The sequence below is a fragment of the Elgaria multicarinata genome, chromosome 9, assembly GCF_023053635.1.
Source record: "Elgaria multicarinata webbii isolate HBS135686 ecotype San Diego chromosome 9, rElgMul1.1.pri, whole genome shotgun sequence".
NCBI lineage: Eukaryota > Metazoa > Chordata > Lepidosauria > Squamata > Anguidae > Elgaria > Elgaria multicarinata.
In genome coordinates this window covers 40,671,770-40,699,061 of record NC_086179.1, presented here as the reverse complement: position 1 = coordinate 40,699,061, position 27,292 = coordinate 40,671,770, and the positions used below count along the sequence as shown (strand labels likewise).

At 43.9% G+C, this 27,292-nt stretch overlaps 1 protein-coding gene across 1 annotated transcript; it reads right to left on the bottom strand.

The window, feature by feature from the left end:
• Positions 1-498: 498 nt before the first annotated feature.
• On the bottom strand, positions 499-20,272 carry STRA8 (stimulated by retinoic acid 8). The gene is made up of 8 exons (XM_063134666.1): positions 20,081-20,272; positions 18,558-18,633; positions 16,501-16,585; positions 15,750-15,902; positions 11,880-12,165; positions 9,409-9,485; positions 6,696-6,807; positions 499-573 (listed from the first exon to the last, which is right to left on the bottom strand). The coding sequence occupies exons 1-8, from the start codon at positions 20,270-20,272 to the stop codon at positions 499-501; spliced, it is 1,056 nt and encodes a 351-aa protein (XP_062990736.1).
• Between the last annotated feature and the right edge of the window lie 7,020 nt (positions 20,273-27,292).

The following is a 27,292-nucleotide window of genomic DNA, read 5'->3' as shown; positions in this document are numbered from 1 at the left end:
CTTCACCCCACAGTTGAGGAGAAAAGCACCTTGGAGGGAGGGTAAGTCCCAGAGAGACAGGGGAAGAAAGATTTAACTCTAAAAATCTCCTTTGCTCTAAAAGTTGCTTCCGAACCCAAGTATATGTGATTGGAGCACACATATTTAGTTTGGACCTTGGTTGTAACAGAAGTTAAGAAACACAATAGGGTACAACTAGAGTTGTGGTTATTTCTTCCCAATGTGTGTTGGTTTGCATTTGTCAGTACTACATTTCACATATTATTTTTTAAAAAAACACCTTTATAAATATCAAACTGGAGTACATGCAAAAAGTACAAATAATTTAACTGATGAAGAACAGCAAAGTCAACATAAACAAAACTCTTTCAAATGTGATGCATGCTTAGAAATGGGTGCAGCAACTTATTTCATGGTGCTGCTGAGTTTTGCGTGCAGGGGAGGGAAAAGCGTTGTAAAACAATTAGATTTCCCCCCACTTAATATAAACATGTTAATTTAGAGATCTTCATCATCAAATGTCTCCGTGCATCTCAGCATCACAGTCTCGTAATCTAGCTGAAGAACCTCTTCCTGCCAAAAAGAGGGTGGGGTAGAATGGGAGAGTGATAAAACTTCAATTAGGGCCTGGATTGTCAGGAAAAAAACAGATTAATGAATATACCTATACAGTGTTTCCGCTGCCTACTGAGAGACTTGTCATTCTTTCACACACTACCTGAAGGCCAGAGGCTCAGCATGCTCAATGGGCTGTTGTTTTCCTACATAAATATCGATACTGAGAATAGCTTGCTGATTACTGCATGTGAATGCTGACCCTTGATGTCCCTTCCAGTAGGGGTGGACAGCTGGGGGCTCATAACTTAGACAAGCATTGATATCTGCCCCCACCCCAGCAAACCTACCAAACTAAAATCAAAATATGGTTAAAAAGAAGTTGCTCAGCATCATGTGTAAGGAAAATAAAATAGTTTTCAAAGATTGTTTTGTACAGACAGATTCCACACTTCAACGTTACCTATCTTCTTAGGCTTTGGCCACAATCCAACGTAGCCATTGCTTAAGCCAATATGCTTAATGGATTAAAACACATTTAAGTCTTCATTAGATTATTTATCTGCAGGCCTTTTGCTTTTCTTAGTTTTAGCTTCTGCTGTTTTAGCATGAAGTTGTGTACCTGACTTTTATCTATGAGTGAAATTTAAAGAAGGGGCATGTACCTGTGTGGGCGAGAACTGCATGTATTTTCTTTTCTTTTTCTTTTTTGCTCCAGCACTTTACACTCCTGAAAGGACAAGCTATTCTTCAATTCAAAAAGCCGCTTCTTTCTTTGGTAATGGCAAAAAACAAACGCACAAACAAACAGCGCGTACCAGAGATCTGGCTCTGTGAGCAGTTTCCTCTCTATAGCTCCAGGCCTGTTGTGCTGTGATTTCAGTGCCTTTGTTTAGAGTGGTGTTCAAAGTTCTAGAATCCTGTGAATGCAGAATCTCGGAGGTCTTCTCCACCCTCTCCTCTCCCCTGTGTGTCCTCCAAACTTGCCCCAGAGGGCCCCTCAACCTCCTAGAGCAGAACTAGGATTGGGTGCAGAGGGAGGAGGAATTTGTTCCTCTCATTGTAATTGCTCCTTTTGCCCCTTCTCCAGTTTTATGTAAAACTGGATTCCCTGCTCAAGTGTATGGATGTTTTAAATACAAAATCCAAGCACATTGTTCCTTTATTATATTGCTCACAGTGTCACAGGTTACCATGCACGTACCTATCCTTGATGAGGCTAGGCATGTGCACTTCAGCCTAGTTTCTAGGAATAATGTGAAGGATTTAATGGGCTCTGCATTATGTAAGGACAAAGCTGTGGCTGAAACCAAAGCTGTCCTTTGCTATATATTTATCTTTATTAAAGCATTCTCTGCACCAGTTATCTAAAAAGAAACTGGCTGCCACTGGTAGTTTTAAAAAATTCTGTAAACAAGTCCAGGAACTTCTTTCTGGTCCACCCTATTATTTCTCGGCTCAAATGGTAACCTGCTGTTCTTGCCCAATTAAAATCTGGAGAATTCCTGTTTTACGATGATGGGTGAGTCAGACTGGGATAGCTAGTCTTAGTCATCAGCCAGCAGGTTACCCACATAATATCTGTTTATCAAGTGTATCTTCATTCAAACCCATCCCATGGTTTGAGAAATGCTGGATGTAAGAAAAATCAGCACCAGCGTAGCAGGAGAGCACTCTTGTAATGAAGAAATGTAGCTAGGAAGATGCTGTTAAGACAACTCTTCCAAGGAGGACATAGCATGCTTTGCTTGCCCTTTCTCGAGCCATGCAAGAGGAACTGGCAGCTTTGCTTAGAGCTTTATCACACCAGCATTATACTGTGCAATCACTGTAAATTGCGTGCAAAGGACTCCGAAGTTTTCCAGCTTATAATCTGCTTTGACTGTGAAGTACTCCCATGCATCCTGCTTTAGTTGTGCTATAAAGGGAAAAGAATCAAGGTATTTAGCTACTAGTTTTGAAGCGAATCATTTGTTGTTTTCCGAGCGGCCACTGGGGGCGCCAGGACCATGTTTAAAGAAAAATTAAACAAATGCTTACATTTGCGTAAGTTTTAAAGATAAAGACATCAACATTGGCATAGTAATAGATGTTAAAGAGAGCTTTAAGCACACCAAATTTGAATCAGATTGGGTCATCCGTTGATTTTTTTTTACATTTCCTTCCTTAAACCCATTTCCTGGTAGCAAAGGATCTTAGGAGCACTGCCGCCTGGGGTGTGATTTAGCTAACAACAACAACAGCGACAGCTTAGCACTGTAGGGGATAATTTGAGGGAAACAGGTACATGGGATGAAGCTATTATTGTCTCCTTTTGTGCTTTCAGCCTTCAGCCCATACACAGAGTTCCATTTTGATGTTCACAGGAACCACCAGTGTAAGCTGGTTCCCTTATTTGTGTTATAAGAAGAGTGAAAGGATTTCTGGGCTGCTTGGGCAAACACAGGTTGCCTTCCCCAACCTGTTGCCCTCCAAACATCTTGGACTACAACTTGCTGCATCTTCTAGTCAGCCATGGTTGCTGGGTAAACCACATCTTGAGGGCCCCCAGGATGTAGGAAGGCTGTGCTACACATTTCAAATCCAGGCAGGCATGGGCAGTGCCCTGTGTTTCTTCTTTCTGGACATCTCAAAATGCCAGTTTGGCTCTTGTACTTGCTGGGTTTACAGGGGGAGAGACATCTCTTTGTGCCACACAGCTTCTTCTCCTCTGAAGCCAATGGGCAAGCATCATGTCTACAAGGTAGCCAACACAAGCTGTTAGTAGGCATCATTTTTGAATACTAAATACAGAGTTTTACTTCTCATTTTTCTTGCAGCTGTTTTGTGCGTATTGTAATAATTTTATGTTTTTAAGTATCATGGAAACACAGTAAGGAAGTTATTTCTATAAACAATATCTGACTGTGAATGGCAAGATGAGGGTTATTTCTTCCTCTAAAAGCAAGTCCATGGCTAAATGCAAGTTGCATTGGGGTTTTTTTTTATTCTCGGTTAAGAAATTTTACTGGTACTCATTTAAACTCTTTTGCTTCAAGAACTTAAAGAACCAGCTACAATCACAGAGGTGGTTCTGGTTGTGAACCTTTCCCTGTTGGGTGCTATCACGTTTCTACCTACCCATGAGAGAAGAGTTTGCTCGGTCCTGAACAGGGATGAGTGAGAAATTTGGTTTGCATTTCAATGCAAACTTACCAAATTTGCAGATCCCGAATCTAGACATGAACCAGACAGCAGGTCACAGCCAAAACCTATATGTTTCCAATGTTTGCAATGCAGTTTGCAACAAAATAAATAAATCCATACATTCCAAAAAACCTTGCAAAATGTTTGTGCTGATTTTAAAACACATAATCCAATATGGAACTTCGCACTGGGAACATGAGAACCTGTGCAAGGTCAAGCTTGACAGATTTGCCCAGCCCTAGTCAGACTAGAGGGCACAGGAAAAAATATCTACCATCAGAATGGCCTTCTACCCACCAGAGGGAGATGCACCAATTATGTCCTGTTCCACCCTACTTTGAAACCTGCCTACACAATCCCCGCGGGAAGGTAGAAGGCAGGGAGTGCCTGGTAGCAATTAGAAGTATTTAGATGAAAAACAATGCACTTGTCCATGATAATTGTGAGCTATGATGGAAGAAGACTTAACAGGTGTGAACTCTGGTTAACCACACTTCTTTAATCATAGAATCATAGAATAGCAGAGTTGGAAGGGGCCTACAAGGCCATCGAGTCCAACCCCCTGCTCAATGCAGGAATCCACCCTAAAGCATCCCTGACAGATGCTTGTCCAGCTGCCTCTTGAATGCCTCTAGTGTGGGAGAACCCACAACCTCCCTAGGTAACTGATTCCATTGTTGTACTGCTCTAACAGTCAGGACATTTTTCCTGATGTCCAGCCGGAATCTGGCTTCCTTTAACTTGAGCCCGTTATTCCGTGTCCTGCACTCTGGGAGGATCGAGAAGAGATCCTGGCCCTCCTCTGTGTGACAACCTTTTAAGTATTTGAAGAGTGCTATCATGTCTCCCCTCAATCTTCTCTTCTCCAGGCTAAACATGCCCAGTTCTTTCAGTCTCTCTTCATAGGGCTTTGTTTCTAGACCTCTGATCATCCTGGTGATCAGTGGGGAAGCACCATATAACATAGAGGTACTTCGACAGATGTTCTCATTAACGAAGTTCTGCTCATAGAGCTGTAGTTAAAATAGACAGAACTCCCGCTGCAATCCTAGGCATGCTTACTAGAGCAGGGGTGGGCAACTTGTGGGTCCCTTGCCTGCACTTCCCCCTCCTCCTGTCAGGGATGCTTTAAGGTGGATTCCTGCATTGAGCAGGGGGTTGGACTCAATGGCCTTATAGACCCCTTCCAACTCTGCTATTTTATGATCCTATGTACAGCTTGTCCCCTGAGGCAAAGCTGGTGCCGGCATCTTCCCCCCATGTCTGACCATGATGCATTAGCCAGGTAGAAAATAAGGGTTTGCAAGCGGCTCCTGCAATAAAATGTTGCAGTGTGGTGTTCAGGATTCCAATCAAGTGCTTTTCCAGGATGCTCCATTCCATTCCCCTTTCCCACTCCCAGTTTTCTATTCTATACCTCCTCAAGTCAGTGAGCATTTTGTGCAAGTTGAGCTTGCTCAGTCGTCATTGTGCTCTTTGGGGGGGGGGAGGCTTCACTTTTTTCCTAAATGTTTTTTGAATTTCTGCAGAACTTTCACTTCTCCCAAGCCTGCTGATATTTTTGTCTTGTGCTTGGATGGTACTGTTTTGGTGACATAAAGATACAGACTTGGGGAATGAGTTTGCTATTGGTCCAGGATATAGACGGCTTGAACTTCAACAACAGCAGCAAGAAAATTCCAGGCCAACGATGCACTTTTTAAGGATAGAGGTTTTATATGAGGGCATCCTATCCCTGAGAAAAGCCCAGTCAGCCATGCCCTCAGTTCCCGCAGAGCATTTAGGAATGTCCTCATGTTAGAATTGAAAGGATGTCTGAGAGAAATATCTATATATATAAAAGCCCAGAGGCCTCCTCCAAGCCACTTATGGAAATAGGAGAGAAGGCAGAGGCAGTGGATTGGCCTACTGGGTGGTGATGTCGCAAAGATATCGCCAACCAGTAGGCCAATCCACTGCCTCTGCCTTCTCTCCTATTTGCACTTATAGGCCAATCCACTGCCTCTGCCTTCTCTCCTATCTGCATGTTTAAAAATTCTGAGCTCACAGGGCCTTCTATGGAAGTTCCAAGAAAAATAACTGCCGTCTACTAAGAAAAATAACTGCCATCTAGGGAAGTTCCAAGATAGAAGGCCAGAGGGCTCTGCCAAACCACTTCTAGGTTTTGCCCTCTGGCGCCATCTAGCGACGTTTCTCTGAACTGCGGCCTTCTATGGAAGTTCCAAGTTCCGAAGAAAGATAACTGCCAGGAGCTTCTGGCCTAGCAGAGGGGCCAAAACCCACCAACCTCCTCACCAGACTGCTCCTCTACACCTGTCGCATGACAGGCTTTTTTGCTAGTAGTAGATAAATGTAAAGTGAAAATTACTACACAACTAGCTCTGAAACATGCCTGACACACCTTGAAAGAGGTTTTGACACTGTATATCATTAGTTGTGTGCACTGATCATTCTCAGCTTATATTTGCATATATTTTCAGATTCAGGAGTGACTTGTGATAGAAATCTGGTATGTTTAACAACATGAGAAATGGTCCTAACATGACTAGAAACTATTTATGAGTGTCATCAGATGAGTGTTTTATTGCACGCTCGTTACTGCCCACTCACGCTTTTTCGCACGTCCTTTAGACAACGCCACCTGTCTCCTGCATGGCTTCCACTCATTTTTCCGTTGCAAAAAGACACGGAAAATCCAACTTATTTTTTTAAAAATGAAACTTGCCACCATTTCCTGCTGTGTGCAGGAAAAGCAGCCAATAAAAACACCCATTGAATGGGCCATGTGGTCATTGCTGCTTCCTCTTTCTCTCCCCATGTGAACAGATTGTCGCTATTGTGGGACAGCAGCAAGAGGCCATAGCGACAGTAGGGAAACGTGAAAATCCCCCCGTCTGTTGATGCTCTATATGGAGGATAGACTGCCTTATAACAAGCACATTGTAAAATCCTACCTCTGGCAATTGCTTGCTAGCAAAAAACTGGCTTTTCAAGAAGCTGATGATCTGCAGATAGAGGTGATGGTTATCCTCTTGACTTTCTGAAGCACAGCCTGTGAATGCTGAGCTACAAACAGAAGAAGATACTGTACTGAGCTACCCATCAACTTTGGAGAAGCAATAGCTGTACTTTAAGAAAATATATTGTTTCTCTTGATGTGCAGTGTGTACAATAAACTTGGTGATCCCATGCTCGATTGGGGCCGGCCTAGGCAACAGACTGCGAAGGAAGGCATTCTAGCCTGGATCAACTTTCTAAATCTCCCTTCTCCCCTTGGTTTGATAAAGATGTCAAGGAGAGGCTATAGAAAAGAACCTTCTGTTTCTGCTGTCATGCTAATCAAAGGAATCCACATAGTACTAATATACAATCATTACCAGTGAAACGAAGTAGATTGTACACACCCCCATTAAAAAAGCTCAAACAGCTACAATGCTAATGATATGCAATTCACCAAGAAAAAGAAATCAGACCAAATTGGGCAAACAAGTGCGGCTATTAAAACCAAGCAGAAAAATACAACCTATTAGACAACAGTCATGGGTGCAAAGTAAACGCAGGCTACTACTGCCAAATATTAATTCTTGGTGCATCAAATGTAGTTAGGGTGCTGCCTTTGGAAACTCATATGCCTTAATAAACCAGCTGGTGCCCTTTCTACATAATCAGTTTTTAGAACAATAAACCTACACACCATTTAAACAGCCTCTCTTGAGATTGTGCTTCTATTGCAAAGCTCTCAAATCTTTCCATAGCTACATTTTGTACCTGGGAAAATACTATATTCCCCTATTCATTGTGACTGCCCTGTGAAATGTAGCTTTGCAAGTGTAGCTTTAAAGACAGTGCCAGTACTTTGCGGGATCTCAGGTAAGGCACTCCAAGTGGGTGCCTTATCTGAGCAACAGGATTTGCAAGCCTTTAAACTCCTTGAGCGCTTCATCCACAATGAGAATGGCAGTGCTGGTAGGCTTTCCCAGGATGGGCTTTCCATCAGTTTTGGAAGCTCGGCAAATGCCCATTCTCACCACCCTCTGGTGCTAACCCTCCTCCAAGCCATCTATCTGGGACTACCTCTAAAAAATACAACAGTATTCCACCATATTAGCCCAGTTCAGACAACGTGCTAAGCCATGATGGCTAAGCATTTTGAGCTAAACATTAAGGCTTAGTGTGTCATATAAACCATGACTTAGTGTGTTGTGTAAACCATTCCTAACCATGATTGCTACATAACCACGATTTAAACACCTTCACTAACCATTTGCTGCAAAAGGGTTAGCAGCCTAACCATGGTTTAGCGTGTTGTCTGAACAGGCCCATTATGAACTCTTATTTTGCAACAAGGCTGCCTCTTTTGCCTATCCTGCCTGGAATTTAATGAACCTTTATTTTTTTCAAATACAATTTTTAATGTGCTCAGGCTGTTCACCCAGTACCTGAACACACATTCAGCCCCATTTTCAGGAAATGTAAGCATGGAGCACAATCTGTAGTGATGTTCTCCTGTGCAATCACACTGAGCTGTGCAGGAGCTCTACTGTTCAGCAAGTGGATTAAGACCCAGCTGCAAGGACCAAGACCTTCTACCCTCTCCTGGGCATTTCCAGAGGACTCTGGTTAAGAAAGGGGGCCGCTGCATCTTCTGCTCTGGGATGGAAAGACTCGGAACATTTCTCAAGCAGCATCTCACTGTCCATCTCTTCCAAGCTACTCCTATGGGATGAAACCAGGGGTGCCCCCACAGATAAGCTCCTAGCACTAACATTCAGAAAGCATTATGCAGCTATTCCATCTTTTCTTCCTTAACAGATTTTCCAGGGTAAGAAAAAAATAAAGAAGAAGTGGGGCAGTTATGGGAGGAAGATGGCAATGTATGGATCCCCCATAAAATTCTGTGAATGAAGCACAGCAATAGCACCATAAAAGCCTTGTCTGGAAGCCCTCCATGATTATCATAAGAACATAAGAGGATGCTGGATCAGAACAAGGGTCCATCTAGTCCCAACTTGAAGTTGAGATTTTTTGCCCCAACATGCATCACTTTATACTTGCTTGCATTGAACCGCATCTGCCATTTGGACGCCCACTCTCCCAGTTTGGAGAGATCCTTTTGGAGCTCCCCACAATCCCTTTTTGCTTCAACCACCCGAAATACTTTGGAGTCATTGGCAAACTTGGCCACTTCACTGCTCACTCCTAATTCCAGATAATTTGTGAACAAGTTGAAAAGTATTGGTCCTAAATTAGATCTCTGTGGAACCCCACTATTTACTTCTCTCCATTAGGAGAATTTACCATTTATTCGTACCCTCTGCTTTTTGTCCTTTAACCAGTTACTGATCCTTAAAAGAACCTCTTCTCTTATTCCATGACTGCTTAGTTTGCTCAATAGTCTTTGGAAAGTGACTTTGTCAAAAGCCTTTTGGCAGTATATCATACTATTGCTGTCCTGTTGAAAGAAAAAATCTGACACTCCCATATTCCATAATGCTCTCTTAGTTATCTTCAGTTGGTTAGGGAGTGTTTCAGTTTCCAGCTAATTAATACATCAGTCATTTATGGCAACTAAAGCTTCAGGCACTAACGTAAAGTGGTTCTTTCCCTCCTGATCTGCATGCTGCCCTTAGATGATAACGTGGCAACTCATGTGACTGAGGCTATTACCTTTGACTGGACATTTCTTGGGCTTCGTTTCTATCAAGGAAGCTAGTCGCCACATCAAACGCATCTTCAAAGAGGATCTAAAAGAGATGGCATTTTGGACAGTAGCTATCAGCTAGGTTTTGATAATAGCATTTTACTTGAACATTATGCTACCCACAACTCAGGATGCTCTTATGCAAAGTACTATACAACCAATTCAAACAAGGAGTTCTTCTATGCATCGGCATTCCTTATGCAGATTCCCAAATAGGGAGGGAGGGAAGGAGGGAGGGACGTCACTTAGCTACACAAAGATGAAACTGGTCAGCACAGGTAATGATTATACACTAAAGCTTTTAGTGGCACCCATCTCTTTAAATATCTAGTTTTTATCTCTTTGAGGCAAGATAGCTTATTATTAGCCTGGATCATGTTTTCGTGTTATTAATTGGTTTTATAAGTGGTTGGTTTTATAATTGGTTTTATAAGAGGAAGCCAGCCAGTTTAACTGGGAGCTTCAGCCTTCAATTCCCTGTAAGCCTTGAATCTGGGTCAGTTATTCAAAACAGCCTCTGTGAGAGAAAGCAACGATACCAGAGGCTCTGGCGTGTTCTAGTAACATGTCACCCACACCATCTGGGTCCCAAGTTCAAAGGTGGGTTTAATCCAACTTTTTATAACATACTAAATATGACTGCAGCATGTGAAAGTGCATCTTCTCTGCATTTTGCTGTCCTGTTTCACATAGCTACAACCAAGGCTTCTCAAGCATGAAGTAAGCCTTTCTAGAGAAGGCCAAGTAGTGTGAGGGGAGAGCAGAACCGCTGTCTACCTCCTTGCTTGCTCCTCTGATTGAAAAGAGAGTTCAACAGTGAAACAGTGGGTTGTTGTTGGGAACCACAGCATTCACATTAGGAAGGAGATTTAACAACATCTTGGAATAGAAGCATAGATGGTCCAGAAAGCAAAGTGGGCATCTATTAAACAAAACAGGTGGTCTAGAAAACATGCAGATCAAGCGGGGGGGGGGGGGGCAGAGGAGGGGAACCTGGAGGGACCGAGGGATGAAGAATGCAAGGATAACAGAAAGCGATGGAGGCAGCCATAACCTGATGGAAGGGGGCAACTTAGGGGGGGATCTACACTACTGCTTTTAAAGCGCTTTGAAAACGTTTTGAAACCTGTATATGCAGTGTGTCCTGGGCCCCAACAGTTGTCAAAACTGTTATAAAGTGCTTTAAAGCAGTAGTGTAGATCCCCCCTTAGGCAACCGACGGAGACAAGAAAGTCAAGAGAAACGGATGGTGAAAGCAAGCGGCCTCAGGGGCCAATTCATGTATGGCGTTGTGGATGTGAATGCTGCTGAAAATGGCTTTTATGTGGGCAAGACTCCATGCAGCTGCCTTTGCATGAATAAACAATACGCTATGCAGATCAGTGCTCTCTTAAGAAATGGCTCCATGACACTGCTGCAGGGATCTCCCATGCAAAAGCACCAATCTGGGCTGCTGTTGTCATACCCAAAGCCGTCCTAACAGAGGACTAGAGCAATACCGGCCAAAGGGTAGAGGAAAGCAAGATTGTAACAGGGAGTGAAGGTGGGGCTGCCACTCACCTACTCACTTAAACTACTCAAATCTAGGGCCATGTTTCCATGAAGACATTCGTCATTTGGTGGGATCTTTCTAGGAACACACTTAACGCTTTCTTCCCTTTCCATTCATCTGTTTGACCCCTGTAACATGAGCAGTTTTGCCTGCCAAATTCTGCTTTTTTGTTTCAGTCATTGTGTTATTTCTCTTTGGCGAAGCTCAAACTCCTTTGTTTCTGGATCACAAGGATGCTCACTTTAGCAACAGCAGAGAAACTCTGGTTTACAGCTTTTCTTGGAAACAGATGCTGTCTTACCTGTAAAATTCCCTTGATATTTTCTAAGGAGTCTTACCATTTATTTCCAAAGCCTGCTCTTATTTCTGAGTTAATTATAATTCTTCCCACTGATTTTAGAAGAGGTCATTATGGGCATTTCTATGTGAGGCTTTTATACCATACCTTTACCAAGGCTTCTACTTCTGGATTCTTTGCGAGATTAAGATTGACTCCTTTATACATGCTTTTTTTCTGGGGGGTTTCTTTCTCACCTTTCTGTATGTTTCATTATACAACCATACATGGTGCTGTGGTATAATGAAATTGTGCAATTACTCGAGACTGTCACTCCGTCATTTCTAAATAATACCAGACTTTCCTCATTAGGAAAAAAAGCTGTGACAATTGTTGCAAAGCACGGGAGAAGCCCTGGAGGATGATGTTGTGAAGGACTGCAAACTGCCATGGGTGAGCAATCGGGAGTGCACAATAAAAGCCTCGTGTATAAAGGTTCTATATTTCCCCCCCACTCCCACATACACTTTTTGGAGGAAAGGGGGGAATTCAGCATTCTTGAATGTTAGAACTGTGGAGCAGGAATCCTAAAAGAGATTAGTTCTCACCTCCTCTGGTGTGGATACTACCGAACTGCTGGCTTCCTGACTATTAGTTCCGCTGTCCCTCACACTGCCCTCAGTACAGGCAGGTTCTTGGGAAGCTGTCTTTACCCCAGAGATGAAATTCTGTCTCTGACTACAATACTCCAGGACACTGTCTCTCCTTTCTTCAGGGAGGCCCTGCCACAGGTGGGAAACAGCTGTGGAGACCACAGGGAGCGTAACCTCTTCAGGGCTCACAACCCCATTATCTACCAGGAGGTCTACTGTCTGTTTGTAAAAATACAAGTATCTAGAATGAGACAGGAAAGGAGACAGCTCTCAGAATGAGGTTTGGATGGCATTCAACGGTGCAGAGAGCAATCAGGTGAACCTCTCATGCCTTGCTTATACAGTAGTAACTATGCAGAGAACGTACAACATAGGAAAGTGCCTTATACCAGGCAATGGATCCAGAACCTGCCTTCTGCAAGAGGAAGCGCTCTGCTCACAGAAGGCCCCTCCGCCCAATTTTGGGGATTCAACCCTCCCCCCACCTTTCTGCAGGATCTTCTGGCTCTCTGTGAAGCATTTTCATGGGGCTGGAGGAGTTCCTGTGGGAAGGAAGGGAGGGGCGGGAAAGCCCACTCCCACCAGATAGGCACAAACATTGTGTTGCTTTCAGCACCTCCTGAAAACATCTTTATTTCAAGATAACTCCCTTGATTGACCATCCATGTTTTATACTGGTATTCTGTTTTCTAAAATAACACATTTTAATATGGTGTTTCACTGTTTTTATCTTTTATTGTTCACCACTCCAGAACTTGTTTAGATGAGGAGCGGTACATAAACGTTGTAACTAAATCAAGACATAGACCCCAGGTCAGGCTATTTGTCCATCTAGCCCAGTAGTGTCTACTTTGACTACTAGTGGCTTTCCAGGTTGTCAGGCAGAAGCCTTTCGCATCACCTTCTACAGGGAATCTGTGTGTAACTGGAGATTCCAGGGATTGAACCGGGGACCTTCTCCATGCAAAGCACGGTGCTCTACCCACTGAGCTATGGGCCCTTGCCTTGGTACAACAGAGTACCAAACTAGGGAACTGGTCCTTTTATGTGCACTTTTCAATTACCTTCCTTCCCTGTATTTCTCATGATGTGATGTAACATATTATGCGGTATAGTACTTGGATTCACAATGGTTGTTTTCAGCTGTGTGAAAGTGCCACCCCATTCTGTGGTCATTATGCCTCCTGTCACCTATCTAGAGTAGGATTCCTTAAATCGGGGTGCATAACCTCAGGCCCAGGGGCCAAATCCGGCCCTCCGAGGCTCTCCCTATGGCCACACCCCTTTCCTTGGCCCCACTCCCTTCCCCTAAACAACTGACGTTTGGTGGTTTCCTCCATTCTAAAAGCTTGAAATGTCTCCCTTAAGGCTTAATTACTGGCAGTCAGAGCTTTGAGCTACAATGTGCTGGTATTCGGGGTGGGTGGGTGGAGGGAGGGGTTGGTCCCACCCCCTTTGCCTTCAGTCCAGCCCAAGGCTGGAATGCAGTTGCCAACAGCTTCTCTGAAATGGAATTCATCCCTTAGGCTAAAAGAGGTTCAATTCTCCCTGCCTTAAGTCCTTGTTTGGGGATAAAGAGAAGCTGATTTCTTCTGTTGCCCAACAACATAGGCTCAATGGGACTGAAGAGGAATATCGCAAACAGCCCCAGGCCCCAGGCTTTTCACCACCGGAGGTGGGAGAGAGAACACCTGCTGCTGCCATCTCCTCTCTCCATTCTCCTTTGACGCTGCCACATTGGCTTTTCTGGCTGTGACGCTCTTGTGGCCACTTGGCTGGATCTCGTGAGTCCTGGGCAAGCTGTCACGAGAGCGCCATGGCTGCTTCTTCCAGCCGTGCTGCTCTCCATAGAGGCAACGCGGAGGCAAAGGTGAAGGGGTGGGATGAGAGAAACAAAAGCAAACGCCATCGTGGGAGAGCAGCAGGTGGCGCTGGAGGCAGAGGCGGCAAGGGCCTCTAGCACAGCTGGGGCGGAGGGAGGGGGAGCGGTGCAATTCTCCAGTCCTCCTGCTCCGCCACCTGATGTGGGTGCCTCACTCTGCTTCAGCATTTTCCTAAAGCTTTTAAAACTTGATGTTGTGCGGACTTTATACTGTTAGTTTTACCCTACCCTGTGCCTGCTTACCCTACCCTGTGCCTGTTGGCATTCTCTTCCCCTCCTTATTGTTTTACTATGATTTTATTAGATTGTAAGCCTATGCGGCAGGGCCTTGCTGTTTACTGTTTTACTCTGTACAGCACCATGTACATTGATGGTGCTATATAAATAAATAATAATAATAATAATAATAATAAAAATAATAATAATAATAATAATGATAGGGCTGTCCCTGGTCCCAAATGTGTCATGTTTGATTATGGAACTAACGAAAGAAGCAATGTGAACAGCATACACTGGTTATGAGCTTGCAGAGCAGAAACCCACAGATAACCTACATTGTCAAAAAAGGTCTGGTCAAACTTGTTCCAGGAAAATCATTGACTGCAGGAAGGGAGGGAGCAGAAACCACAAAGAAGCTATGTGGGTTTTTGGCAGAGTCGTACCGACTTGACTGGCTAAAGCTTTTGCCAGCTCTTAAGAAATCATACATGTTAGGAAATGATACAAGAAACTATATGAAGGCAGTGAATTTGCGCCACCTGCTGGCCAACCTAGATTGGTACTCGATAACTTTCAACATTCTGCCCCCTGCAAAGTAGCATATTACAGAAGAGTAAGAATACATACATTATGCTATGTGACAGACATGGCAACAATGGAAGGCAAGTGGCTCAGAAGCACGTCTCAAGACAGGTAGTAGCTTGTCATTTGTACCCACAAGCACTTATCTCCAGCTTGTATGGGGCTATTTTTAAATCAAAAGATATATACAAGTTCGACTGCACTCAAGCCATACAAGCCCTATTAGCAAGAAGATTTGAGTGCTGTTGACCAGATATGAACAAACCTTTTTTCTATACCTTGGGGATAGAGAATTCTCTAAGGGCGCAATCCTGTGTTGAGAGTTGGCAGTCTCCAAAAGTTGGAGTATCCTAATGCAGGCAGACGGAGGTGTTCCTTGCCTCCGCGCTCCAGCTGCCCTTGCATTTTTGTTAGACAGGTGCTTTCGCCTGTCTAGCCACAGGTCTTTGAAGTGGAAGGGAAGGAGCCAGAGGCAACATAAGGCAACTTCCCTGGTCTATGCCCCTCCCTGCCCCTGGGACCGCCCCCTTTCCCCCATCTCCATGTTCAGCTTTCCAAGCATGGAGAGGTAGCCGACGTGGCTTTGTGCCGGCTATGGGATTGGGGGGGGCAGTTTAATGGCTCCAAGGTCAAACCCCTGTCTGCAACCTCGGAGCCAGTAAACCAAACAATCCTATGGCCTGCCAGACGCTGCCTAGGGACCATAGGATTGCTCTCTAAAAGCTGCAAAGGTCTATGGTGAATGGAGCTTTCCCGTAGCCTTTCTTTATTAGACATGCCTATGCAAAATCCTCTGATGTCAGGCAGTCAGGTGAAGGCAACCAACCACTCCAACACTTAAGCCTGGGATTTTGGAATCCAAAGGCACCTGTAGGGTCCCACCGTTTGATCGTGAAATGTGCTTCTGCGCTTGCAGTAGCATCATGGCACGAAGAACCTCCCACAGGATACTGTTTCTCTCATTCTTACAGCATTGTAAAGAAAGACAGAAGTTGCTCCCACTGAATTTCTCCCATACCGCAGCTATTAGCACAGGGGCTTTTCTCGGGTCAGCTGCAGACTCACCGGAACCATTTCATCCTATATAGCCTTCCTCTGAAGAGTCATTCCATAAGGGAACTGTAACATACTGTTTTACACACCGTTCAAACTCCATGAGATCGGGAGAAGAGGTTGCTGGTGACTGTGTAAGCCTTAGAGTTACATCCTCCTCTACTGGGTTCTTCTCCTGTTCTTGAATCACATACCACACTGTGGTGCCATTCTGACTCACGGCATCTGAAGTGGGTACTGCACTAGAAAGCAAAAAGAGGAACTATCTGAGCCCATAGCTTCCTTGCCAGGAACGGATGGGTTGAGAAGTCAGCTGGCTTTATTCCGTGCAGTTAATTCTTCTGTCGTTTGCCAGTGCAGATGACATTGGCAGAGAGGATCAAACACAGGAGGAGTTTGGGCCTGGGATCCATATTATGTTAAGTAACCTACTCTGTATTAATTTACCTTCTTGCTGTAAGTTCTACAGCCTGGTAGAGACGATATGTACAAAGAACCAATGTGGTGTAGTGGTTAGAGTGTTGGACTGGGACTTGGGAGGTCTGGGTTCTAGTCCTCATTTGCCCATGAAGCTCACTGGGTGATCTTAGGCCAGTCACGGACTCCCAGCACAACCTACCTCACAGGGTGGTTGTGAGGATAAAATGGAAAGCAGGAAGACAACATAAGCTGCCTTGGGGTCCTTACAAGAGAGAGAAAAGACAGGATATAAATGTAACAATAAACCAACAAACAAATGCTTGTGAGAGCAGGATTAGTTCACCCTAATGAAGCTTGAAAGGTGCTTTGAGAAACTTAAAGGGCCCGATCTCAATATGCCAAGATTTTTCAGTGCCTTACCTGTGATTACTGAAGTACATCTTGACATACTCCTCCTTCACTCCCTCCAGGCTTGATGGAGTGCCATCCTCCAGACTTAAAACCTCTGTTGCCGGAAGAAGGAACAACTATCATAAACCAGCTAATTTCAAGGCTCACTCATCATCAGGCCCACCTCAAGAAAGTGATGTGGGCAAATTGTTTCAAAAGTTACAGACAGGGGTTATTGCATCCTCCTCCTATACCAAACAATATAGTCAAAGCAGCTGGAAGTAAAATAATCACAATACGTATTATATTATAAAAGCAATGAAATAAAACGAAGTAAAATGAAATTGGCAACACAGCTTCAAATTCTAGAGGAAATAAGGAGCAGATCAGAAAAGACTGATGGCCTATAAATGTGTAATGAAAGTGCCAAGTGATGTTGGCGCGGCGAGGCCTCAGGTCCAGCATTGGCGCTCCTTCCTGGCATCTGCACAGGAAGGAGCGCCAATGTGGAGTTGCCGCCGGTACCGGGCCAAGTACTGGGGAAAAGGGAGGAACAGGGCAGCTGGCTCTCCTCCCTCTGGCTGCCCCATTCCTCTCCCCTATCCCCCATTTTTTTAAATCTGTAGATGCAAACCTTCACATCTCCCCTGGGACAGGGGAGAGGAATGGGGCAGCCAGAGGGAGGTGAGCCAGTTTGGGCGCTGTGAGTCCCTCTCTTCTTCCCCCTCCGGCTTCCCCATTCCTTCCCCCCCTTTTTAATCTTTAGTTGCAAAGGTTTTGATCTACAGATTAAAAAATAAAAATGGGGAGGGGAGCAACGAGGCTGCTGGAGGGGGAGGAAGAGAGGGACATGCAGCGCCCGAACTGGTCCTCTTCCAGCGGACCAGTCAGGGGTCACCATCGACTGTGGCACACCTCCACTTTAAAAAAGTCAGGGTAAGCGCCCAACTTTTTTAAAGCAGAGTTTAGGGGGTTTGCCCCTGGATTGCTTCGGGATGGCAGCTGCGTCATACAGATGACTTGCTAGCACTCCAAATCCACTCTGGGGCAAACCCCTCGTCAAGACAGGCTCCAGGTCCTCCCAAGATACTGATTGGTCAGTTGGATTTCCCTCCTTGGAAGTTGCTGACCCCCCATAGAAATACATTTGGTCTTCCAGATTTTCCTTTACGTTCAACTGGCCAGCAGAGAGTGAAGACAAGACCAAGCCTGGCTTGGAGTGTAAGTGAGCCTCATCCCCCCCCCCCCACACACCTGAAAGGTACTTTAAGGATCCTGATATGGTTTAGTTAGCTAGTTTGTTTTATTTCAAAAGCAACTGATTATTTCTCAATTTCTCTCTGCTTGGTTCTTAAATAAATTGAAATGGAAACTGGAGTTGATTTGATTCTCTTGCCTAGTTTGAGGGCTAGCTTTACCCATGCACTGGACTGCTTAGTAGAAACACACTAATCTGCTTGTTAAGGAGTTTAAAGGCGGCTCTGGAGTTCTCCACATATAAAAGCCATAAGCCTGTTTTCTCACGCGGACATGAATTAAAAATACACATGAATTGTAATGGCATTACCTCTGAGGAATATAGAGGAGAGCCAGTGTGGTGCAGTGGTTAAGAGTGTTGGACTTGGAAGGCCTGGGTTCAAGTCCCCACTCAGCCATGAAGCTCACTGGGTGACTTTGTGCCAGCCACTAATTCTCAGCCTAAACAACCTCACAGAGCCGTTGTGAAGATAAAATAAAGAGGATGATGTATGCTACCTTGTGCTCCTTGGAGGAAAAGGCAGTATATAAATAAATATAGATAAAAGGTGTCTTGCAGTCTTTCCTACCTGGCAGGGCTGGAGGTTCAAACATACTTGTTTGTCACATAGGGATCACAGAAAAATCACTCAACTCTATTTTGAGAGGAAGGGTAGGTCAGTGGTGGAGCACATAGTTTGCACACACAAGGTTCAGTTCCTTGCTTTTCCAGTTAAAAGGAAGCAGGTAGCAGCTGATTCCATAATAACTTGACCATCTGTCTAATTTTTATCAAAGAGATAAGGGTAGGGCAGGGGGAACAAATTTGGGCAAGCACTTGCATACCGTACCTTTCATCTTCAGTAGGTTTTCCAAGGTTTGCTCCAGTTCTTGGATATAACTCTTAGCCTTACATAAAATCTGACACTAAACAAAAAACAAAACAGAAAACAGAGCCAATCTCTCTTATGTTCTGAGCAGACTAACTTTTTAATATGCCTTAGGTTACCTGATGAATTTCTTATTCTATTTAGAGAAAGGGTAGGCAACTTTGTGCCCTGCAAAAGTTTTGGACTATAACTTCTGCTGGCCCCAGCATGGCCAATGGTCAGGGATTATGGGAGATGCAGTCTGAAACATCTGGAGGGCCCCAGGTTGCCTACTCCTGACCTAGAGACTTTAAATTCATCAGAATATAAAAAGAAAAGAAATGAGTCAAGGAAGGAAGCCAAGGTAAATTAAGCAGGGTTTTTTTGTAGTGAGAAAAAGGATTGCTTTTCATGCATTCTTACTGATTACTTTGACCCTTCATTGTTATGCTTAGATCATTTAAACAATAACAAAGATGGATTCATATGCCCATTTATTCATGTGATGTTTGTAACTAGCATCTGATAGTTCAGTGGCTTAAAAATCCTATCATGTGACAAGCACCATGAACACAGCCTTCTCCCCGCATGCAAACAGAATCCATAAAGACGGAGACAAATGTAGCTTTTTGCACAGAAATCACAAAGTGAAACCAGTGCCTTCATGTATCTACTTTAGTATACTGTAATAACTAAAAGCACCACTTGAGAAGCTGGGAGCTTACCTGCTGTTCTGCAGTGTGGGAATGGTGTGGGGAGGAGACTACAGATGGCAAATGTACGCCAGGGATTTAAATTGCTCTAATATTCATTTCACTTCCACTGGAAGCCGTAATTCTGTGAGAAGGGCTAGGAATCTCTACCAGAGAAATCTCAGCATCCTCACCAAACCATAATTCTCAGTCTTTGCCTCTGTGTTCCTCTTGCTCTGCATTTTGGCTAGATGGGCTTTTTTCGCCCTTCTAGCTGGGGCAAGTCGGACTGGGAGGGAAGGAGGCTGGGAAGGCCTTGGGATACATTGTATTCCAGCTTCCCCGATCACTTCCCTCACTGCCCACTGGCATATCCCCTTTACCCCCTCTCTGAGGTCACCTTTGCAACCTTGGGCAGGCAGCCGGTGTGGTTCTCTCCACACCAGCTGTGAGAGGAGAGGTGGGGAGTGCAGATTCCTGGATCCACGATCGGACCACTGTCTCTGACCTTGGATCTAGGAATCTGAATTATCTGATGGCCCCCAAAACTGTCTAGGGGCCATAGGATTGCTCCCTCCCAGGCAAAACTAGAGCATGCTATAAACCAGATACTCAAAACTCTGATATGCAAAGTCCCCTGCTGGCTTGTTCTAAAAGAAACATTTGTACTAATAGAAACAGCTTAGGAAAGTTTCATATGGTGAAATTAAAAGCTTATAACTCACTATAAATGGAACCTATGAATGTTATAGTAATAATAACAGCGCTTAGCATTCACTGGTCACATGTACAAATCCAGCTTTATTTCTTTACCTTGGATGCAGAATTTTCTTGTTGAGAATATACAGTTTCTCGTAGGTTGTTGAAGAGTCCTGTCAGGGTAGCTCTGTGGCGTGCCTGAGATAAGCGTCTTTTACCCACTTCTGGCTCTGAATTCTGCAGGTGTGTTCGATACCTAGGGGTCACTTTGACATATGGGGTGCTGCAGTCTCTAGATGTCTCCATCAAAAGCTGTAAGACAACACCATTCCACTACTTAAAAAGCAACTCTGTGTTACCAGTGGTGAGTGCAACAAAGTAAATGTATTTTAATTAGATAGTTCCTGAAGCCATTACTCCTTACTTTATTAATGTCTCCTATCACTAAATGCTAAAGCAATCAGAAACTCTTTCAGGTGATATGAAACACATGCTTGCCCGGCACCCAAAGGAAATACATTTGTACAATAATGGACACAATCCAAGTACTTTTAACTCTTTTAAAAGTGAGATTTAAGCATATGCACAACTCTCCAATGGAAATAAAAGAGAAAATGTTTAACTTTGCTGGACTGGACATGCCCAATATGTTTTGTTCCTACTACTTGTTCTGTAGTGCTGGAAGCCTACTACTACTACTACGTTAAAGCAGGATTACTCATATTGATGGTGAACTAACATACTCCTGAAGTTATCCTTTTAACATAATTGCATTCTATAAATATGCTGCTTCTATAAATTGCTGCAGCCATAGTGATGTAGTAAGAGCCAGTCTGAAGTGGTTAGGGTATTGGACTGGGACTCAGGAGCCATTAGCCCCCACTAAGCCATGAAGCTCAATAGGTGACTTTGGGCCAATCACTGATTCTCAGCCTAACCTACCTCCCAGGGTTGTTGTGAGGATAAAATGGAGGAAGAAGATCACAGAATCATAGAATAGCAGAGTTGGAAGGGGCCTACAAGGCCATCGAGTCCAACCCCCTGCTCAATGCAGGAATCCACCCTAAAGCATCCCTGACAGATGGTTGTCCAGCTGCCTCTTGAAGGCCTCTAGTGTGGAAGAGCCCACAACCTCCCTAGGTAACTGATTCCATTGTCGTACATGCTGCCTTGGGCTCCTTGGAGGAAATGGCAGGATATAAATGTAACAAAGATAAATAAATACTATGAACACGTAGGTGCTCAAAGCCAGCAGCAGAGAGGAGAATAGGGCCAATGGAAGGGAGAAAGCAGCTCAATGAGTCTGATGTCACTCATGGTCTATATCAGGGGTGAAGAAGGTGTGGATGCTCTTGGACTTCAACTCCCATCAGTTCTAAACAGCATAGCCAATGGTGAGGGATGCTGAGATTTGCAGTCCAACAACATGAGAGGGCCACACATTCCTCATCCCTGGTCAATACTGAGGAACAGCCAAGGTTTCAAGGCATGCCCCTTGTATTCCAAATGCTTTGCAAATATGAGGTGTGTTCTGTACAAAGGAATCTTCCTTATGGGAAGCTTAGAAAAGATTGTCCCTTTGTCCCTCTTCCCACATCTATTAGTGGATCTGTCAATGCAAAGATGTAATTAGTAATAGCAATAATTTAAAGTCAACTGTAATAAAAGAAATAACTCTACATGGAGCATTCAAGAGCAGATATATGCATTTTAGGTTTGTGATCGTTGAGATGCTATTTAGTTCTGGGCTACTTGATATAGGTTTCTCAGGGCAAGCTTTGTTTATGAGAAAGGTGATTCCCCATCAAAGACGGGCTGCGGCCATGGTCAACCTCTTGTATGAGGCCTGGAAACATTCACTGGAGTCGCTGAAAGATAAGGACTAAATGCCCAGAAAACCATGGCCAACCTATAAGTATTAACAGTTTCCTGAGGTGGAGATACTAGTATGATGGGGAACAAATCATAATGGAGTGGATCCAGGCTAAGTTGGCTGCACATAGCTCTCATTGAAACTAATGGGATTTAACTAACTTTTCACATTGATTTCAATGGGACCCAAGTGCAACTAATATGGCCTGGATCCAATCCAAAATCTGCATATTAAGCTGCAATTAAAGGCTGAGCTATAACGGCAGCTTAAAAAGTTGGCAACCCAATGGGAGATAACAATGTGAAGAACAGAGCCGAATCTGGGAAAGGGAAGAGTAAGGTAGTCGTGTGAAAAAGAAAGTACACCCTCTTGGAATTGTATGATTTTACATATCAGGACATAATAACAATCATCTGTTCCTTAACAGGTCTAAAAATTAGGTAAATACAACCTCAGATGAACAACAACACATGACATATTACACCATGTCATGATTTATTTAACAGAAATAAAGCCAAAATGGAGAAGCCATGTGTGAAAAAGTAAGTACACCTTATGATTCAATAGCTTGTAGAACCACCTTTAAAAGCAATAACTTGAAGTAATCGTTTTCTGTATGACTTTATCAGTCTCTCACATCGTTGGGGAGGAATTTTGGCCAACTCTTCTTTACAAAGTTGCTTCAGTTCATTGAGGTTTGAGGGCTTTTGTTTATGCACAGCTCTCTTAAGTTCCCGCCACAGCATTTCAATCAGGTTGAGGTCTGGACTTTGACTGGGCCACTGCAACACCTTGATTCTTTTCTTTTTCAGCCATTCTGTTGTAGATTTGCTGGTGTGCTTGGGATCATTGTCCTGTTGCATGACCCAATTTCGGCCAAGCTTTAGCTGTTGGGACAGATGGCCTCACATTTGACTCTAGAATACTTTGGTATACAGAAGAGTTCATGGTCGACTCAATGACTGCAAGGTTCCCAGGTCCTGTGGCTGCAAAACAAGCCCAAATCATCATCCCTCCACCACCGTGCTTGACAGTTGGTATGAGGTGTTTGTGCTGATATGCTGTGTTTGGTTTTTGCCAAACGTGGCGCCGTGCATTATGGCCAAACATCTCCACTTTGGTCTCGTCTGTCCAAAGGACATTGTTCCAGAAGTCTTGTGGTTTGTTCAGGTGCAACTTTGCAAACCTAAGCCATGCTGCCATGTTCTTTTTAGAGAGAAGAGGCTTTCTCCTGGCAACCCTTCCAAACAAACCATACTTGTTCAGTCTTTTTCTAATTGTACTGTCATGAACTTTAACATCTAACATGCTCACTGAGGCCTGTAGAGTCTGAGATGTAACTCTTGGGTTTTTTGCAATTTCTCTGATCATTGCACAGTCTGACCTTTGGGTGATTTTGCTGGGACGTCGTCTCCTGGGAAGATTGGCAACAGTCTTGAATGTTTTCCACTTTTGAATCATCTTTCTCACTGTAGAATGATGGACTAGATTGTTTGGAAATGGCCTTATAACCCTTCCCAGATTGATGGGCAGCAGCAATTGCTTCTTTAAGATCATTGCTGATGTCTTCCCTCCTTGGCATTGTGTTAACACACACTTGAATGCTCCAGACCAGCAAACTGGAAAAACTTTGGCTTTTATAGAGGTGGTCATACTTGCTGATGATCAATTAATCATGGGCATTTGATTAGCAGCACCTGTCTGCTACTTAGCATCTTAATTCCTATGGAAGCAGTAAGGGTGTACTTACTTTTTCACATGTGGCTTCTTCATTTTGGCTTTATTTCTGTTAAATAAATCATGACATGGTGTAATATGTCATGTGTTGTTGTTCATCTGAGGTTGTATTTACCTAATTTTTAGACCTGCTAAGGAACAGATGATTGTTATTATGTCCTGATATGTAAAATCATACAATTCCAAGAAGGTGTACTTTCTTTTTCATACAACTGTAAGTCGAAAAATAAGCTGGGGCTCCCATTCTGTTGACTGTGCAAATATTGGCTATCATTTTGACTTGGCTTTTATTAGTTCCAAGTACACATGCTTAGGATTGGGCCATGAATCTATTTTGTATCCTAAGAACAGTACAAGGGGCTTGGGTGGAAGGAGTTCATGCCTTATTGCAATGTAGAATTATGGTTACTTCCTCCCATCCTACTGAGTGAGCTCCTTGAGTTGATCCTAGGACAAAATCAGTCAGAACTTAGGCCTGGTTCATTACGTACTTCTCCAAATCGTCCTTCACTGTCATAACCTTTTAATCCTGAAATTTGTTTATGTAGGAGTGACTGGCTGATCTTGGAACTTATTAACAGGCTCAGAATCATTCATCTTTCTGGGCAAACTGTTTAAAGGCCCCACCCCATACCACATTTTCCCCATAGTTGCCCAACTGCTGTGTATAGGGTTTGTTCTGATGAAAGACCTGGAAATTCCCATGGTGTCCTATTATATGCAATAAGTGCAAATGATTATGAGAGCTTCATTTGAACTGTGTGGGAAATACTGCAGACTCCTCCCAGTTCTGCAAATCTGAGTGTAAGGGTTGCTGAAATTAATGCAAGATCCTTGTTAATTGGGTTTCAAGGGCCAGGGTGGTATGTCAGAAAAAGAATTATTATTATTATTAAAGCTTTTCTATATACTCTGACTTTTCAAAATTCTCCTTGACAGTGACAGATCATTGGCTATTATTGCTGGGGAAGACTGTGAGGCTAAGCTCCTCCAAATATTCAGTAACATATATAGCCAAATATAATACTTCTTCAAATGGAGAGGGTCCTACTGAAATGGATATCAGTGGGCTTATTTCTGAGTGAGCAGGTATATAAGACTGGGGCATTTTCAAAATTTAGGGAAAGACCATAGCTCAGTGGTACAGCACATGCTTTGTATGCAAAAGGTCAAAGGTTCATTTGTTGGCATCTCCAGGTAGGGTTGGGGTGGGACAGGGGAATGCCTGTCCAAAATACTAGAGAGCCACTGCCAGTTGGAGTGCACCAACCTTCTCCAACCACCAGAAGTGTTGGACTACAACTCCCAGCATTTCTCAGCCAGCCTGGGAATTGCAGTTCTGGAAAGCACCAGATTGGGAAAGGGTGGCGCATACAGTAGTGAACTAGATGAACTTGGTGCTTCGTAAGAACATAAGAAAACCCACGCTGGCTCAAACCAAGGGTCCAGCAGTCTGTTCACACAGTGGCCAACCAGCTGCCCACAAGAAACCCACAAGCAGGACCTAGAGAACTGCTGTATTGAAAACAAATTACAGAACACTTGTCATTTTCTCAAGCCTCCTTTTCCATTATTAATTTTAACGCCCATTTCCCGCCTGACTTCAAGAAAAAGATAAAAACCAAGTCGAATCCTGCTGTTTCTGAATATAGCAATATATCCACCCACTACACTGTTTCTGCAAATATCCACCACATATCTAAGCAGCCATTCTCCAGACTCTCTGGGCCAGAGACATTTTCCCCTTTAGTTGAATTTCACCGCCAACACCTTCCCCACGTTTATATCCCCAGTTTCTTGTTCCCAGCTTTTCCCCCTTGACAGGCTCGTCCCTAGGACACAAGAAGAAGCGGCTGCACGCTTCTCTGCGGGGTGCGCCTCAAACAGACGACACTTTCCAGCACTCCCGCCTATTCCTCCATATCACCTTGCACACAGAAAAACAACCCCAACAACGCAGCGCCCGGGTCTACCTCTCCGCGCGCTCTCATCACAGCACTACCCTAGCGGCGGCGGACAGAGAACACCAATCAGAACGCAGGAGGTGTTGCCAGAAGCCAATAGGAAAGTTCTGCTGTTAAGCAAGATTCTGAAGGAGCCGCTGCCGGAAATGGCAACAAAAACGCGGGAAAGAAAAAGCAGAATCGGAGGGTGGCAGAAGGGTGGGAAGGTGAAAGACAGGCTGAGCGAGGAGATGTTAAAGTTCTGGGGAGGAAACACGTTTACTTGTGTGTCACTTTAAACAGGCAAATATTCGTATATGGGGTTGCTGCTGTTGTTATCCGGCCTTCCAGGTGTGTTAGCCTACAACTCCCAGCATTCCCCCAGCCAGCCATTGAGACTACAAATACCAGCATGCAGTGGGACAACCTGTTCTGACTAATTCTTGCAGAAGAATTTTGGGATATGTACGCTAATACCTGGTTTCCAAAAGAAGAGCGGTTGTGACCTGTACAGAGGCTAGAAAGTCAAAAGAATTTTAAACGTAAAAATAGCGAATATGATTTATTGGCGACTATGACGTTTGCTCCAATTATGTTAAATAGGATGAATGCATACACAAACGTGTAGCAATTTGCCACATTTACTACCATATGCTATTTCTCGAAGACTTTTAGCTTTGCTGTCATTCCAGTTACAAATTCTGGGGTGCACTTCATTTCCAGATACACATCGAAGCTGATCTCAGCCTGTACAGGTGGAAACACAACGAAGAGTCTTGTGGCACTTTGAATACTAACACATTTATTATTATTATTTGTGGCATAAGCTTTCGTGGGCTAGAGTTCATTCATCAGATGCATGAAATGTTATTCTGTCATATATACACAGGCGTTGGTTATCATCCTGGAAATTGTACTGGTGGAGTTATTTTCCGCTTCCACCATCCTAACAGTACAATCCTATTTCCACTCAGAAGTAACTCTCATTGAATTCAGTCGAGTTTGCTCTCAGTAGATGAATATAGGATTGCAGCCTAAACCGGAATCCTGTGCTGGTGTGGGGAATGCTGGGAGTTATAAGACTTTTTCCAGTCTGAACATGCATAGCATTGCGCTCTAATTTCTTTGAAGTGGGTGGGGGATGTGGTTTATAGAAAACTTGACTTAGATGTGGGAGAGCGAGAGCAACTTTTAAAACATGATGTCAGGGAGTGAATTCCCACAACGTGTGAGAGAGCAAAGCAACATGAAAGAACATATTCTAATGAAAGAGAATGATTAGTACTGTCCGACGACAGGGTGGGATGTACTCAGATTTTACGCAGACAGGGCTAATGGCAAACACTTGGCTATATTACCAAGTTAATTGGGACATCTGGGCTTCATAAAAGCTGAAATCTCGAGACTCGTGCTAACATCGTGAGTTCCCCTTAAAACACCGAACCTTCCCACTCGCAGTTACAGAGAAGAGCTCTTGGACAGTGCAGGTTGGCAGCTCCGATTTCGGTGGGGCTGTGAATCCATTCTGGGTTTCAGTCAGAGCCAGCCAGGACTCTAAAGGAGCTATTCAAGGTGCTGAACCTATTTTGGGGCTAGAGTTCATCACCTTGGATAGCTTCTTAAGAGTTCTGGCTTATTCTGACTAAACCCAGAATGGATTCACAGACCCACCGAAATCGGAGCCACCAGCCTACACTGCTCTTGGACGCACATCGCTGCCGTGTGATCTGCTTTAAAGCTCAGATCCAGTTATCAAAATCAACAACAAGAAGA

Bases quoted from the DNA above. Each gene is read 5' to 3' on its own strand.
- STRA8 (XM_063134666.1), bottom strand. From the start codon at position 20,272: ATGGAGACATCTAGAGACTGCAGCACCCCATATGTCAAAGTGACCCCT. The intron at 18,634-20,080 runs GTAAAGAAATAA...TTTTTTGTTTAG, and splicing joins AAGAAAATTCTGCATCCAAG to TGTCAGATTTTATGTAAGGC. The intron at 9,486-11,879 runs GTGAGAACTAAT...CATCTCTTTTAG, and splicing joins TAGTATCCACACCAGAGGAG to ATCCTCTTTGAAGATGCGTT.